This window comes from Amblyomma mixtum, chromosome 9 (assembly GCF_055824585.1).
Source record: "Amblyomma mixtum isolate Tamu chromosome 9, ASM5582458v1, whole genome shotgun sequence".
In the NCBI taxonomy this organism is placed as follows: domain Eukaryota; kingdom Metazoa; phylum Arthropoda; class Arachnida; order Ixodida; family Ixodidae; genus Amblyomma; species Amblyomma mixtum.
The window spans coordinates 88,229,175-88,245,445 of record NC_143020.1 but is presented as its reverse complement, the minus strand read 5'-3'; the positions used below and the strand labels follow the sequence as shown (position 1 = coordinate 88,245,445).

Sequence of the window (16,271 nt, the reverse complement as noted above, 5' to 3'; positions counted from 1 at the left end):
ATTACCCTTCTCCCGAGCACTTCTAGACTCAAACCATGGAGGCTTTAATGCTTAAAGCAGCTTGATTTGCATTGCAGCGCAGCACGAGAGAAGTTCAAATGTGTCCACCAGGATCCTGCTTGGAACCTGGAGCTTGTTCCTCTTCATCCTGGTGACGCTACTAAGCAGCCTACTCGTCAGCACCATGCTTATCAAGGGCACTGAAGACCACGTGGACACCCTCGACGATGTGCTCCGGTTTCCCAAGCTTAAAATCCTCGTGGAAAGAAAAACGGGCTTCGAGGATTTCCTCATGGTAAGCGCAAACCCTAAAAAAAAAACGCAACAGGAAGTTTTTTTTTGTCACAACAGATTTTCCTGTAGTATTTTGGGACCTCACAACAGAAATTCTTGCGGTAAAAGCAGGAGTTTCTGTAGTGTTGTGCAGTCGACGACAGAGCCAGTTGTGTTCTGGTGACAGAAAAGTTTCCAATGACAGGACAACAAAAGGTTAGTGCTAAAGCTCTACTGCAGATGTACCAGCCCCTAGCAAAAATCTTCTTTTGTCGTGTGCCAAGGAGCGGAGTAACTCGGGTAAGCGCGAGAAAGTTCGGAAGAGCGTCGTGCAAGCTTCAGCCAATGGGAGGAAGCTCGGGTTACTTCGGAGGGGCGTCGTGCAAGCTGCAGCCAATGGGAGGAGTGCGTCACGCCAGCTGCCGCCGAGTGGAGAGAGAGAGTGACGATGAAGCGCGAGAAACGCAGTACCGAGCATAAGCGCGGAATTTCTGAAGAGGCGAATGAACACATGCTTTCGCACGTGTACTCGGTTTAACTGCGTGAAAACTTTACCACTTTTTTGTCGTATTTTGGAAGCGACTCTGTCGTATTTTTTGACTCGTAAGTGTGACCTAAACATGCCTTTCCTACTGCTCTCTTGCTGTGACGATGGCTGGAGACCTTAATCACGGCTCGTATGTTGCTCATAAAGCGCACGAAGCAGCAGAAGTCCGATGTCTGAGTAACCGACCGCTGAGAAAATGTAATTTCTTGTTGTTTTTTTTTCTGCAGAATTCTCTTTAGCGCACCCCGAATGACTAGGAAAGTGAAGGCGCTTTGATAGTCGTTATTATTTTGAACCTCTGGCGTATATTCTGTCGATAACATTGGGCTGAGCCCATGTTAAATTCCTGTGTGCAGCATTGTCGAATGACGAAGCTCAAGTCGTTGTGTACGGCTAAAAACTTTTCAAGTTTACTTCTTTATCTCTACGGATTTATAAGGTAGACGTAATGAATTAAAAACTTGATATGATATACAAGCTGCAACCGATTAATTTGGTGTGCGTAATCGCAGCATTGACAACTTGATGGTTTAGCTCGGACATGCGCTAATAACGTCATTTATGAGGAAGAGAGCAAAAGTCCTAGGTGTGGTTGCGACAAGTCTTTCAGGCCGCTGTCATTGTTCGCCGGCCGGCCCGACATTATCATGTTAGGAATGACAACTTCCTTGCGCATAAAAATGCTTATGATGTATGCACAAAACTTCCTGCCTAGAATCAATGGCTATTTTTGAACGCCTCGTTTAAGCTCTGTGGCACCTCAAATAGAAACAGGGTTGTGAACAAATTACGAATTCCTTTGTTTCGTCGCAACAACTTAAGAGGGATTAGAGGGACGCCAAAGATGCCCCTCCATGCACACTGAATAGTATTCGTACCGCACTAAAAGCCAATAAGGTGAATAGAGGTACATCCATGCTCTTCTATAGCGAGGTGAAGACATATGCAGTTTCTTTCTAAGAATTCCACTTCATTTTCTTCTGTTCTCTAATGAATTATCTTTCATTCAAAAATTTCTTAGACTGCTCATTTCTCTGCAATCAAGACAACAAACTCGAAAGAAAAATTCCCCCGTGCTTTCCTTGGTTTCGGTGACGGGGGGGGGGGGGGGGGGGGCTTCCTTCAAATGTGTCTTAACCAGTCGCTCATTTCCTATCTTTGTCTGCTCAAAAGCTTAACGAAGGCCTCGGTTCTGGCAGTCTTCATGCCACAGGCAGCATAAGAAGGTTCTCGCACAGCTTCCACCCTCTCCGTCGGATCACATTCCACGTGACATTTGACGTATTACGGTACAGTCGACATCCGCCGCTACGGACAAGTGCGGCGTCGGTAAACACCTTCAAGATTATGCTACAAGCAAGCCAAAGGTTGGACAGCCACCGCTATACGTCAGTTGATTTAGCTTGGAAAGGCGTCCTTTACACGTACATGCGGAAGTCGTGGGTTCTGATCCAACTGGTGGCATGTGGCTGTTTGTTTCTCTTTCTACTTTCTGGCAAGTTGTCTTTCAGGTTAGAAATGATTACACTGCTAGTTTCTCGTTGATCAGCACCTAAAAAAAACATTCCCGGTGCGTTCCTTGCTTTCGGTGAATGCTGGCTTCCTTGAAATGTTTTTAGGTGTTAGTAAGTCATAGACATTCAGCAGATGCATATGTATCCGCACTGAGCATTGCCCTTAAGCATTGGTCGCTCGAGGAGAGTTAATAGACCGATTTCACAAAGCCTACTGCGCATGCGCGCGTTTGCCGGAAGTAGCCAGCCGCCATCTTGGTTGTAGTCCTTCGTGGCGTCGTCTGCACGACAGCCCACATACTTTGCGCCTTGATTGGCATTATACCCGGCCACAGTAGCTTTCCGCCGTTTCGTTTATTGTGTTGAGCTCTATAAAGGAAACAGAGGCACCACGACGGAGTTCGAGGTGTGCTATACTAATCGCGGTAGCAGCAGCGCAAAGAGGGTGGTCAGTTGCCGCTTGAAGTGGAGTGACCGTGGTGGCGACGCTGCGCTTGTTACTCGAACCTTGTTTTGGAAAGTGCTGCAGGTGACGATGAAAACGCGCTTGACCGCCACTTTGGTTAATTTTGACAGCAGAATATTTCAACGCATAGCGATGCACGCGGTTTTTAGCGTCTTCAGACAGTGTTGCCATTTCTTGCCACTTCATTTTGCTGTTTCAGTATTCGCTGTATTCATCTAGGCATTCACTGTAGACGTGTCACACAGCGTTTGTTGTCTTTATTTTTTCATCATAGCCCTTGTTCAAAACTGGCCATGCGATAGTTTTTTTTTAATTCACGTAAACACATAAATGTATTCATGACGTGCTCGGCGGGTCACCAGCAGGAAAGGTGAGCGGTTCGAGCGAGCTATTCCGTTTTTCTAAATGGAGTTGTGAAATATGCTTGTGTTCAGTGCAAAAAGAGAAAAGGAGAAGCCAATCGGGGAGGTTTTGAGTAAGCCAAATTAGGGTTTGGGTTTTTTTTTAATTTCGTGGCCAATAGTTTTTTGATTATTGCTACGCTAATTACTTTTTGATTTAGGTTAAAATAATCTGCCAGGGCGCCTCCCGTACGACTCACTCTCGCTATTTTCACAGTACGAGTCTGAAGACGTTGACTGATGGGTAAACACTAGATCGGCTTTTTTTTTTCCGAAAACAAAATGTGGGTGTATCCCGGAATAAATGGCATGTGGCTGAAACTGGAATACCACGTATCCTCAGCAACCAGTGTGCAACAAAACATTAGGAATTATTCCACATTTCCACGGTTTTATAGCCTCGCTTTCTCATTCCGTGAAATAGAGAAATCACTATCGCTAGTAAGACAGCTCGAGATATCAGCAGTGAATGCGCGCATCAAACATACATCGTGGATTCCTGAATACAATAATAAAACGGAGCACACTTGTTCCCGTACAACCTTACACCGGGCAGAAATCACAGCAAGCACGGCTTGACGACGCAGCACGAAGGTAAATCCGATGGCCTTCTTTATAACAATTTAAGGGACTGCCTCAAAGCTGAGCGGCGCGTAAAAGCCGTTTCATACAGCTTCAGAATTAAAAAATTTGCCATTTGTCAATGTCCACTGGTCAACAGGGATAACACTGCTAAATGTACTGAACATAACTTCTTCGGCTGTCTCTCGTGAACAGCTTCTACGCAATGTCTAGATGACTTTTTCTCGTCTGGAAAACGGAAAATCCGCGACCCTCTGCTTCGCTTAGTTGTCCGAGCTCATGGCACCCCTCGGGTGAGCACACTTGTCCCAGAAATCCAGCATTCATGCAGAGAGACATCGTGTGACGACTCAAACAGGACTGCTTCTTGCGCGTGCGCCACGCACCGCACCGATGCGGCCGCCGGCCGCAGTACCACAACTCCCAGAGTGCATCGTGGCGGCGGTGGCGTAGCGCAACTGCTTGTGAAATCGGTCTATTCTTGTAATTTTAAGAAATGCGAAAAATTTTTTGTGTTCTGTGATAGCTGCGAGTACGAACCAAGGGCCTGCGACAAAGATGGCTTAACAGTGCAAGCAAAGCAATGTCCAGCGCGAACAACCTGTCGACAAACCTCAGCTTTGGTCGAATGGTTTGAGAATCCGCCTCGATTACGGAAGGTGCGGGGTTTGATCCTCAGTGCCGCCGGGTACTAATCGGTGACACAGTGGCTACAAACTGGCTTTCCCCTGGCCTGGTGCTCGGCTTATTCAGGATGAAATGCTTGGGAAACGGGTCTGTGACCCCACCAGAAATTGACTAAAACAACTCGTCTCATGCCTCTCTTTGGCCACATATAAGCAAACAAGGGAAGGGGAATGAGGGGCTCGTTATCAATATGAGAGAAGCCAACAGCCACAGAAAGCAAGGAGCACAGGGGATTTTTTAATTAATTTTTTTTGTGGTGTTGATCCAGTAAGAATATTACTGAATATGTTGTCGCTTAAAGCTAATTGATTAGAAAAGCAGAAGAAAAAACAACCACATGCCGCCGGTGGGATCCGAACCCACGACCTCCGAATTACACGTCCGGTGCTTTACCTCTGAGCTATGGCGACGGCTGTCAAACCTTCTGCTTTCCGGGGTATTTATGTTTACAAGTAACCTAACCTTGAGAGTGTTCATCAGCGCCACCCACGTTCGTAAGCGGCGGACGTGGAACGTCCTGAGTTACCGCTGGTGTGACGTAGAACGCCATCGAACGGCGAGGGTGGAAACTGTGTGAGAACCCTCTTATGCTTCCTATGGAGTCAAGGCTGCCAGAACCGAGACCCTCGCTAAGCAATTAAGCAAACAAGGGAAGCGGAATGAGGGGCTCGTTATAAATATGAGAGAACCCAACAGCTACAGAAACCAAGGAGCACAGGAGATTTTTTATGTGGCCAAAAGGCCACATATGCCCTTTTTGCCATCAAAATCCTTCATCATTATCATCACCCTTCACGGTTGCTCAGTGGTTATCGCTCTGCTGCTGTCCCGAAAGACGCGGGTTCGACCCCGGCCGCGGAGGCCGCATTTCGATGGAGGCGAAGCGCTAAAAGCCCGTGTAGTGTGCGATCTCAAAGCTCAGTTGGTCGAAATTACCCGCAGCTTTCAACTGCTGCCTCCCTCATAGCCTGAGTCGCTTTGGGATATTAAACCACTTAAAACGAAACCAAAAATCACCATCATCACATCATCATTAATAACTTCCTTGTAGAACTAAGACTATTATGACGTAATGACGGCTCAAATTAATGATGACACACGGTGAAAATATGCGGGTGCAGATATGAACGTGTACAATAAGTGCGTAGAGTGCGTCCAAGATGTATTGCAAATCATTTTATGTCGTGCAAAGCCGTTCCGCAGCGAACATTTCATGATTACACTGCCTATGGAACACGAGAAAGGCCCTAAAGTTTAACCGTATTCACGGCACCGCGAAATTGGGAAATGTCGACGCCTCTTTGCAGTGGGGTTTTCGATTTTCCGAAGCAGCCGACGCAATCGACTTCATGCAAGGCTGATTGTTGTGTGCAGATGCTGATGCACATGTTGGTGCATGCAAATTATTATCAACAAGGCCCGGGCTGCGGTTTTAGTTGAGGAGCAGTTGAGGATCTCCAGAAAACACAGTCCTATTATGTCGGTGCTCATCGAAGGAAGATGCTACGTTTAAACCCTTTTCTCTAGTCTCCTTTGTAAGGACGGAACTTTAGAGGTGCGCACTTTGTAAAAATGTATCGTTACATTTCGCAGAAGGAAATACAAGAGGAAGCAGGGGTTCCTTCTTATTTTTAGGCCCACGTCTGCAGCAGTACGCTACGTTACAGCATAATAAGTTATCGATCCAAGACAACTCTTATGGCGGGCTGAAACTCTCATACTAGTGCAATAGCCAACCAACTGGGTAATAACAGTAAGTTTTAGTCCTTCTTGATACAGAACTTTCTCTTAAATATATTAATGACGCGTTAAAAGTAACTCCTCATTCTTTCTCTCGGGGCTTCAGCACATTTACTCCAGAATTTTATTTTGTCTAGTTCAAGTGCTTTTTCAGGCATTCAGCCCCTTACTTCCTGTACGCGCTGTCAACGAAATGCTTTGGATTAGTTTCATGCAGTCAGGGTACACAAGCATATCAGTGATGACGTTTAGTATCTTTCTATTCTGGTTGCACACAGACAGAAATACTTGTTTCCAGTGAAGTATTTTCTGGTATAAAAGTGTAAAATTCTTTCTGCATGTATGTTTAACTTTTTTTGGATTTCTTTAGCTCGCAGAGAAAGGTCAGTATGTACAAAGCAATTGTGCATTCCAGCTGCACCAAATTGCTGCCGCAGCGCCCCAGTTCAAACCCTCAGCTTCCTTTTTACCAGCGTTTGCTGACATGGCGTTTGGTAATTAGTTCCTACAAAAACTTTTTTCATCCTTCAAGCTTCACTTCTTAATGTCAGTGCATGTTTATCCTATGCTCCAGCGCTTCATTTCGCGGCTACAGCGTCAGCACATATTAAGCGAACGTGACAGCAGATGCTGTTCGCGCCTAGTAATGCATGCTTGTTGCTAAAGCAAGCGTGCTTTCTAGTAGCGCCAGCGCGCTTAATAAGCAGTCAGTGAAGTAAAAAGTAAAATGGAAATGTTTCAAACCCACTTTCATTCTTCTTTCATGTAAGCCGTAAGATGCTTCTCTCCTTCATTTGTGAGTGAATAGCGTACAATAAATTTTTTTTTATATTAAGCTCTGACACATCTCCAACCAGAGATTTTTAATTTGAAACGCAGTGTTGCGAAGCCTGCTCGGCTTCTTCTTCAGGGGTGACTGGGGGCTGTGGCTCGTGTTTTTAAGTATAGGTGGTGGGGCACATGGGGCGCAAAGAAGGAAAGCGCTGATGTGAACGGCGCGGGAGGGGGAAATGACGTTGACTTTGGGGGATAAGACTGTCCTCTCTGTCCTCTAAGTCACCCGTGAAGAAGCTGACCCGGCTTCGAAACGTTGTGTTCCAAATTAAAAAAGTTTTGGTTGGATACATGTCCGAGCTTTTTATAAGTTTTCAAACCCAGCAAGACAGGCAATTCTGCCGAAAAGTTTAGTTCTCAATATCTTTCTTTGACTAGAAACACAAATACGCACTTTATAATGTTCCTAAATACGCCACTTATGCTGAAGGTCGCGAATGAAGGCTAATGCGCAAAACAATCCACTTTCTTGATCCACCAGAAATTAAGTTCTACAGCTTATTTCGTTGCATCTGCGGTGTCAGACCCGATGAAATAAGTAGATGTGGTGAAGAGGGTCACATTGTAGCAATATGTAATGATGTTCATACAGCAGTTGGCTACGGTGCGCCTGGTAACAAAATATGTAAGTTAATGTGAACGCAGTTTTTGTAATGTGCCTGCCTATTACTTCCAATGCGGCAAAACTGTCGTAAAGTTTAACACAAGGATGCAGCACATTTGATGCGTAATGCCCATAACACCCCGTCCTTCTGGCGTGTGTGGTTTCCGACTGAGGGAGTGTAGAATGGAAGTGAAATACCAGTTCCTATAAATTATGTATTACCGGCCGCCGCGGTGGCTCAGTGGTTATGGTGCTCGGCTGTTGACCCGAAAGACGCCGGTTCGATTCCGGCCGCGGCGGTTGAATTTCTTTGGAGGAGAAATTCTAGAGGCCCGTGTACTGTGCGATGTCAGTGCACGTTAAAGAACCCCAGGTGGTCGAAATTTCCGGAGCCCTCTACTACGGCGTCTCTCATAGCCTGAGTCGCTTTGGGACGTTAAACCCCATAAACCAACCAAACCAACCAAATTATGGATTACCATATTACAGACTTTGAAATGATTGTTTTTTTCACGTGCGCTTTGTCCTGAAATATCAGACAGTTCCTTGCACGCGGACACCCTGTAATGAAACAAGCATGCTTTTAATACATATATCAAACGGTCCTCTCATGTAAAACTTACATGCAGTAGTAAGATTATCTCTATGCGAGTGCCGAATAAATGTCTATACAAGTTTCGTTATGATTAAAGCTGCGGTTGCTTCACTGCATGCATTAAGATGTCAACCGCATTTAAGGTAACCAATTTATAGGGATCGTTTCACTTTTGCCTTGATTTGCCCCGATGTTCTCCTTCAATAAGAAGAACAGTGAAAAGTGTAAAATAATTTTAGTTTATGGTTTAACGTCCCAAAGCGACTAAGGCTCTGATTGACGCCGTAGTGGAGGGCTCCGGAAATTTCGACCCCCCAGGGTTCTTTAACGCGCACTGAAATCGCACAGTACACGGGAGTCTAGAATTTGGCCTCGATCGAAATTGCACCGCCACGGCCGGGATCGAGCCCGCGTCTTTCGGATCAGCAGACGAATGCCAAAACCACTGAGCCACCGCACGATATCTTCGTTATTCCTTCGTCGTTCAATATAAAACTGCTTCTGGAAGGGTCTGAAAGTGAAGAAAATGTTTTGGGGATAGTTCTTTTGCTCGTTGAGTGAGTTATTAATTCACGAATTGCCTGGCATTTTTACACAGAAACCGAAGACACCTTTCTTCAAGAAGCTCCAGAGCAAAGTGGAGCGCGTGTCCGGTTCCATCCCTCCTGGACCGGTACAGGACGAGGTGTTCGACCGGGTCGAGCGCGGTGGTCACGTGGTTCTCTTCGACATCAACTTCCAGGACGCCGCTCTGTCCAGGCGTTACTCCCAGCGCGGCCAGTGCAGCTTCAGGCGAGCCCGCCAAGGTCTCTACGTGCAAGACGTGAGCATGATGCTCAGAAAGAGCATGAATCCGGCCCTGAAGAGGACCATTAAGACTCAGTACGTTGCAGAGATCTCAGCTCTTCTTAACAAGTGCAGCTTGCACGCTGAATGCAACTTAGAAGGGCAAGACGGCCCAAAAACGGCGACCACAGGGCGTGTTGTAGCTCATTTACAAGTTCGCTGTACTGTTTTTTCTGAATTTATTTTCTTCACGTACTGCAGTCTCGGATGAGGCTATAGAGGGAGTAGATAAAAAAAAAGGGTAGGGTTTGATCGTACTCAAACTGAGTAGGTTTTGCGAAAGCACTTCAGGCAACACCGCCCTAAAGAAGGGAGTATTCACTGATGTCACAGTTGCCGCCATCGATTTTGTTTTCTGTGGCGCACTGCGAAAGGATGTGGGCGTGTCTATTGGGGTTATCACCTTTTGCTGCAGCCTGTACTGGTGAAGCAGTGCACTGGACAACAAAATGGTGCCCGTGCTATTACGTGAATATCTCCAATTGGCAGCCGCGCACGGGGAGGGGAGGAGGGTGCCCTTTCAGTGCGTTGAAGGAGCCGCTGTGCAAGGCCTCAGCCGCTGGCGCTCCGTCAAAGGTTCAGGCTTCACACATACCTCGGCGTTTTCAGGTTTGATAGGGAAGTAGAGCTTTCGCACTAAAACACAACTGGTAACGGCCGTTCATGACGTCAGGGATGGCAGCCAACAAGCACAGTATCTCGTCGGCTTTAGTATCAAAGCCGAGGCTGATTACTGATGAAGCAAAATAATTTCACAGGAAAAGGGACGTTATAATATACCGTCCCTCGCCATACACTTTTTTAAGCTAGGATTCTTCATGAACCCCAGACGATACCGACAAAGGAAAGGGTAGCGAGCTCTAGTTATACAGTTTTTGTTATGGACCGCAAACATCGCTTATCACGGGTGAGGAGTATGGGTGAGGGGTAGATGGCGCTTCTGGAGGGTGGGATTGGGATGGGGAAGTGAATAGGAGTGTTGATGGGCGGATGGCAATCCTAGCAGTAAGGTGGCCCGAGGGCTGTTGGGCTGGAAGGTTCACCTGCCACTGACGCCAGATTCAAGGGGCTCAGGGGGTGCAGTTGCGCTTCTTCCGAGGTAAAAAGAATAAAAAGAAGAAATGAAACTCCTGATCGTTCTAAACAAGAGTGCTTCAGGGTCCTGTTAACACATTTTCTTGCCTTTCAGTCTGCGAAGGGCATTCGAAATGGGCCTGCAGGTGCGACCGATGGAGCCTTACGTCTTCAACGCGTCCAAGTGCTACCTGGAAGACCCCGAGGAAGCCGCTGCGTATAGGATCGAGGACTTGCAGGGAGCGTTCCTTTCACTCGTCCTAGGCCTCACGCTTTCTCTAGCCGTTTTCGCAACAGAGGTTGCGGTGAACAGAGCCGGGCTGAATAAACCGTGATCCAGTGAGCGCTTAAAGGTGCACTAAAGTGGATTCTGAGCTCGTCTTTTCAACACGGGAACTCGAGCTACACGCTCCAAGCATTGTTAGAAACTTCCGATTATTGTTCAGTGCGGCCGATTTTCGTATAAAATTAAACGTTCCGGCTCCCGCCTTTTCTTCTTTAACTCGCCTCCGAAAGTAGGAGGAGTCAACCAATGCGTGGCGGCTTGCCACTCTGTCATGGTCAGAGTGTTACGTAAAGCGAAGAGTCCACGCATATTTTTATTTTCGTGCGCCTAATTTGCGGCTGCATTGTCTGTGACAAACTAAAAAAAACAAAATGCAAGCAAAAGCGAAGCCGCCACGCGATTGGTAGAAAGGCACTCCACTCGTTGGTTGACTCCTCCTGCTTTATGAGGTAAGTTAAAAAAATAAAAAATGGCGGGAGCCGGGTTTATTTCAATTGAATAGGAATATCTGCCGCGCAGGGCATTAATTCGAAGTTTCTAAGAATGCTCGGAGCGTGTAGATCGAGTTCCCGCGGTAAAAAGACCAGCTTAAAATCCTCCTTGGTACACCCTTAATTACACTGGATTTCGCGGCTTAATTTCCTAGGACTTTTGTTGCGAAAGCAACACTGCGACAGCTAAAGCAAGACCTCAGGTGGCCGCAGCAGCTACGCTTACTTTGTTTCAATTGGTCGAAATGGTCGTGACGTCACAGTGCGCGAATTTCAAACGGGGCCAATTGTACTTTGGCTAGTACGGATCGTATATTGATGCATATACGGATCATATAATGATGCTCCAAGTAAGTACGACGGAGTTCAGTTAAATGCTTAATTAACCAATTAGCCTAATTAACCTTTCTAGTCAGACCAGGTATATAAAGCCGAGTAGGAAATTGGTCAAGTTGGAAAATCGATCCAGGATCTCCGGAGTGCGAAACGAGCACGCTAACCACTCCGCCTTGCCAGCTCGCTGGTTTGGAACGAACAAAGGCGCGTCTGGTGAATACGGTGTCTTCGTTCACTCTCATCTTCCTATCTTTGTCTTCGTTCATTCCCATCTTCCTATCTTCTATTTACGGCGAAGTTCAAGTGTCCACCGAGATATGCGAGACAGATACATCGTGTCCACCGAGATATGCGCGACAGATACATTTCCTTTCTTCAAAAACCAAATTAATTTACCGACGAGCAAGGCGTAGAGCCGAACGGGCGATGGCGTTCTGTGGACTCCCTGGCAGCGTTGCAAGACGCTGTCGCGTTCCAGTCTTAGAAGCAAAGCTTAAAATCTTAACCACACATCAGTGACACAAGCAGCATCACCGGGCTTAAGGCTTTCGCCTCACCGCACTTTAGGTCAACAAAGTGCCCCCTGAATTTTTTGTATGATATTCACTACTTTGTTATTATTGCCTAAATTTAGCCTAGAATTTGACATGAAGGATGTGATTGCTAAATATTTTTTGTCTTTTCGGAATTTTTTTAATGAATTTCTCTGAGGCGCCATTCAGCGACCTGCTTCCGATGTCTAAGTGAAGGATCACTAACCCTATAAAGTGATTATTTTTGTTATGCTGTGCGCATAATTGAAGGCGATTTTGTGTGCTACGTTTCAGTTCAGTATCAACTACAACAAGCAGCGCACTTGAATGGGTCTCTCGACATTTTAAGAAACTAATCACATGAACGTAACGCGCTGGAACAAATTCTGGAACGTAAAGCCCCCGAGCTACTAATTTTTTCTTCATGTAGACATTGTGCGGAATATTATACGATCAGTGAGTCGACTGCTTAGTTTCTTAATGATCATGCCCTGGTTGCTATTGACGTCATGGCATATGCGATAAATATATGTCTAGAATTCACGGCTCACTGCCCAGCCATTCGAATTCAAAAACTTGAGCCAGCATTATTCTTTTCTTTCTAAATCTTGCCAACAAATACATTTTGTAAGGTCATATACGTTTTAGCTTGATCTGTTTTTTTTTTCTGTGCACATACATTGTAAACACTACTATACTTTGGGACCTAGCCGCTCTACTGCTGCGAATTTAAGGTAGAGTGCCTGTTAAGAATATTTCACATTTATGCTTTTGATTAAATGGAGGCCATTTTTCTACAGACAGTTTTCACACCTTCACTTGCACGCATGGATAGATCGTTAGAAGAAATGACTGCACAGTAGTTTAATAGAAATTAATGCACTACAACCGGCACTGTTGTTTCGTGTAGGTTATCTCATGTAGTCATCCCACACGTATTATTCGCAGCGGAAGTGATTCCTCTTCATATATCACAAACAGTGAAGGCTCATGTCTGCGCCATGCCACGATTGATTAAACTTAACCGTCGCCTACTTCTTGTTTTTATTTTGTGTGCACGACGTACCTGAGATGTCTATTTTATATATGGCACTTTGCGGTGTTTGAAAATACATATCGCAGTCGTCACGAACCATGTATTATACAAACCTGTTCTACGAGTGGGAAAATTCTAGCAGTATGCAGTCCGCGCTTCAAGTCGTCAGCTTAAGAGAAAGAGTGTTTAAAAGCTTGTTTTTTGTTACTCGGAATCAGGATAGAAAAGTTGATCGCAGGCAAAAGAGGATCCATCTCTCATGTGTCCAGAATGATTCCGAAAAAAATCCTTTGCATGCATGAGCTCACCAAAGCAGAAAAGCTGGCTCTTCAGGTCAGATGAACGACTCCAAAATATATGCATACTTTATTCACGCACAACTCAGACTACAAAAAACAAGAACAAACGCACACCCAGTGGGAACACTAGTCCGTACATACGCACTAACAGCTCGGCGCGGCATTGTCGCCGGCCGATGGCGGGGAGGGAGCTGGTGTAGTATTTGCTGAGGAATAGGATGGAGGTACAACAATGTATCACACATTGGGTCCAGAGACTTTGGGGTTAGACTTGTCGATACGAATGGTGGATAAAGTTTCGCGAACAGCGTTCAGGTGGTGAGGTCTGTTTCTGCTTACTTTTTTTGATTGAGGGAAACTACGATTCGTTCGTAGAAGAGGAAGCCCTGTTGGACGAACATTAAATCCTTGAAGTGCGAGAGAGATTCGTTTTGCGGCAAACCTGTGTATCCTACCTCCAGCAGCCGTAGTCGAAACTCTCTCGCTTGAAAGGAGCGTGGTCATCTGGTTTGCTTGCCTGTTTTCGGAGGTATATAGGGGCGAACGTATAAGAAGGTAGAGTGCGCTGATAGAATGTGGAAATAGGACAACTAAAGCTGCTTTCGTGCATATGGTTTTGGTAGCACGAAGCTCCGTTCCTTGTAGGATGTGCATTGCATTGAACGTGCAAAGCCAAGTCAGGTTCTTGACATGTTCACAACTTCCTTGAGTTCAAAGGAGAGAGCGAATGTGACAGTCGGGGTCTCTACATAGTTGCAATACGAAAATTGTGCAGGGGTTGTGGAGTGGCGGGATGGTGCAAGAACGTCTGAATAAGAATAATAAAACAGTTTAGAATCACAGAAGTATGCAATTTCTTGGTTAAGAAGATTTTGGAATTGCTGAGGTTATGACATCAGATGCTGCAATGAGCAAAGTTAGGGTACAGGAAACTGGTGCTCAGATGGGATTACTCGGAACTAATTGGTGCGAAATGTTAAAAGCATACAATACGTACTAAAATGGCAAAGAGTTAACGGAAATATTTCAGAACAAAAGACGCAAAAACAATGCTTTTCAACTGTCACTTCAGCACAGTCGAAAAATGACCCCAACATTAGAATTAACGCCAATATTCTTCGATGCAAAGTTTATTCATTTGGAGCAATTGCTGAAGTTCTTGAAGCATTTTACGAAATAAATGGTAACTGTCAATGCTAACTTGATGTAAAAGATATTCTAGGTTGACATGCTAAAAGCTGAGGGGAATGTAACTAGACTGCAGCATTCCGTCTGATTTTCAACATCTTAATGAGCACAAGCATAACAGTTTCTTGTCATTCTGGGAACAATTAACGACACAGAGATCACAGTAAATCACTAACTGACAACAACGTTGTTAGGTAGTAAAGCCAACATTAAACTTTCAGTTATCGTTGACCCACCTTCACATACTGCGCACAATATTTCCAGCACAATCTTCCCAGATATAATGCATCCCATAAACACCACAGAATAATCTCCCCTGTAACAATACACGTATTTCAGTTTATCCGCACCAGAGCAAAATGATAGTTACCAGACGTGGGAAGAAGGTTGCGAGCCGTTAGTTCTTGTTCAAACCATGCAAATGCTTCGTGCAGTTCAAATATACGTTGGTGAAAGTGCTCAAAGAACAAGTGTTGCCGTTGCTTTTTCGCTAAAGCACCTACTTTTCTAGACACGGCAATAAGACCAGAAGCAAGGATAAAAGCTATGAAGTTATAGAAGCCTTAAAAAGGAACTAGCGAAGCGTTTTCATTTATTTCTGGTACCTGAGTCTAGATATTTCCTGATGTTTGAGAGCAGAGAAACGAAATCAGTTCACTAAAAAGACAATTATTTCTTCCATTAAACTCGTTCCTCGCTCCCCACTTTCTTCTGTCCTGTTCTTGTCCGTCATGATCAGAAACTATACCGCCAATTGCGCGCACAGAAAAATGTACAACAGCGAAGACATGTGTTAATGACAACACAAAGCTCTTTTTTTTTTACATTCACACCGTAGAACAGAGATGACAACGTTGTTGTTGTTCTGCTGCGAGGCCTTGGCCGCTCACTTCTTTCCCAGCGACTGGAACAGGCCCGCCCTCTGGCAGCGGCAGTTGGTACCCCAGAGGTTGCAGCGGCAGGCCGACTGGTGGCAGCAGTCGTTGGGTCGGCCATCGCAGGTGCCGCCGCGCCGAATGCAGCTGCGCCTACACCCGGCCAAAGCAAACTCGTTACTTAGCGTTTAAGTAATCGACCGAAATAGGCCGCACACGGCGGAATCGTCAGACACTAGACGTATTCCGTTTGCTATAAACTGCTTCAAGGTTTGTGTTTCTTAATGCGAAAGCCTTTAATGCCTCATACTCGCGGTCACGTCCGGTGTAACGCTGTCTTCCACGAATAACGCGGCAACTAATCAAGTTAGGAGAAAACGAATGTAGCAACAGACAGAGGGGACAAAATGTAACGCCGATGCCAAGTTTAATGACTGTAGATTGATTAGTTAATTACAGCCAAATATAGCGAAAAACAAAGAAAACAACAAAATGTGTCGTATAGCGTGGACGTCGGTATAGCGACGGGAGAGGCAGACGTGAAATCTGAGGTTGCCATGGTAACTGCGCGCGGGCTGGTGGCGCCATCTGCGCGCGCGCACCTAGTACAATAGTAAATTAGTTTTTGTTTGTACCTCAAAGTCCCGCAAGAAGCCGTTACATGAGGGGTGGGCTGCCAAAAGTGTTAAGCAATTCTTAGATGGATGCTTTGAAGTCGTCAGGGGAATTATGCAGCATGGTTTCCGTTGGCAAGTTCTTCCAACTCTTTGGCAGTCTGGCTGAAGAATGACTGAAGAATGAGAGATGGGCACAGTACGATGCTCGAGGTGTATGCACGGCTTTCGGGTGGTTAAAACGGCGTGAATGACGGTGGACTGCGGGGATGACGGAAGTGCTGAACTGTGAATGGTAGAATTTATTGTAAAGGTAAAGTCCAGTTACCTTTTCTGATAGTTGATGCCCCATGTCAGCTACTAGAAAATGCTTATCGCTTGAACTGAGCTGAGCCTTGTGTTATTAAGTTGGGATTTTTATTTCCCGGACAATACAGTTTGTAGAGCATA

At 45.6% G+C, this 16,271-nt stretch overlaps 2 protein-coding genes across 8 annotated transcripts in view; one reads left to right on the top strand and one right to left on the bottom strand.

Annotated features, from left to right (window-relative positions):
- LOC149330040 (ionotropic receptor 93a-like) overlaps positions 1 to 10,518 on the top strand; it is a 39,748-nt gene extending 29,230 nt beyond the window's left edge. For all 6 annotated transcript variants that reach the window (XM_089560756.1, XM_089560757.1, XM_089560751.1 and 3 more), the window contains 3 exons: positions 78 to 295; positions 8,842 to 9,125; positions 10,279 to 10,518. In XM_089560756.1, coding sequence (XP_089416882.1) covers positions 78 to 295; positions 8,842 to 9,125; positions 10,279 to 10,498 — 722 coding nt within the window. In that variant the 3' untranslated portion in view covers positions 10,499 to 10,518. The remainder of the gene's footprint in view (positions 1 to 77; positions 296 to 8,841; positions 9,126 to 10,278) is intronic.
- Positions 10,519 to 13,192: 2,674 nt separating this feature from the next.
- LOC149330039 (xibalbin-1-like) overlaps positions 13,193 to 16,271 on the bottom strand; it is a 108,042-nt gene continuing 104,963 nt past the window's right edge. For both annotated transcript variants that reach the window (XM_089560749.1, XM_089560750.1), the window contains exon 4: positions 13,193 to 15,360. In XM_089560749.1, the coding sequence (XP_089416875.1) occupies positions 15,219 to 15,360 (142 nt within the window). In that variant the 3' untranslated portion in view covers positions 13,193 to 15,218. The remainder of the gene's footprint in view (positions 15,361 to 16,271) is intronic.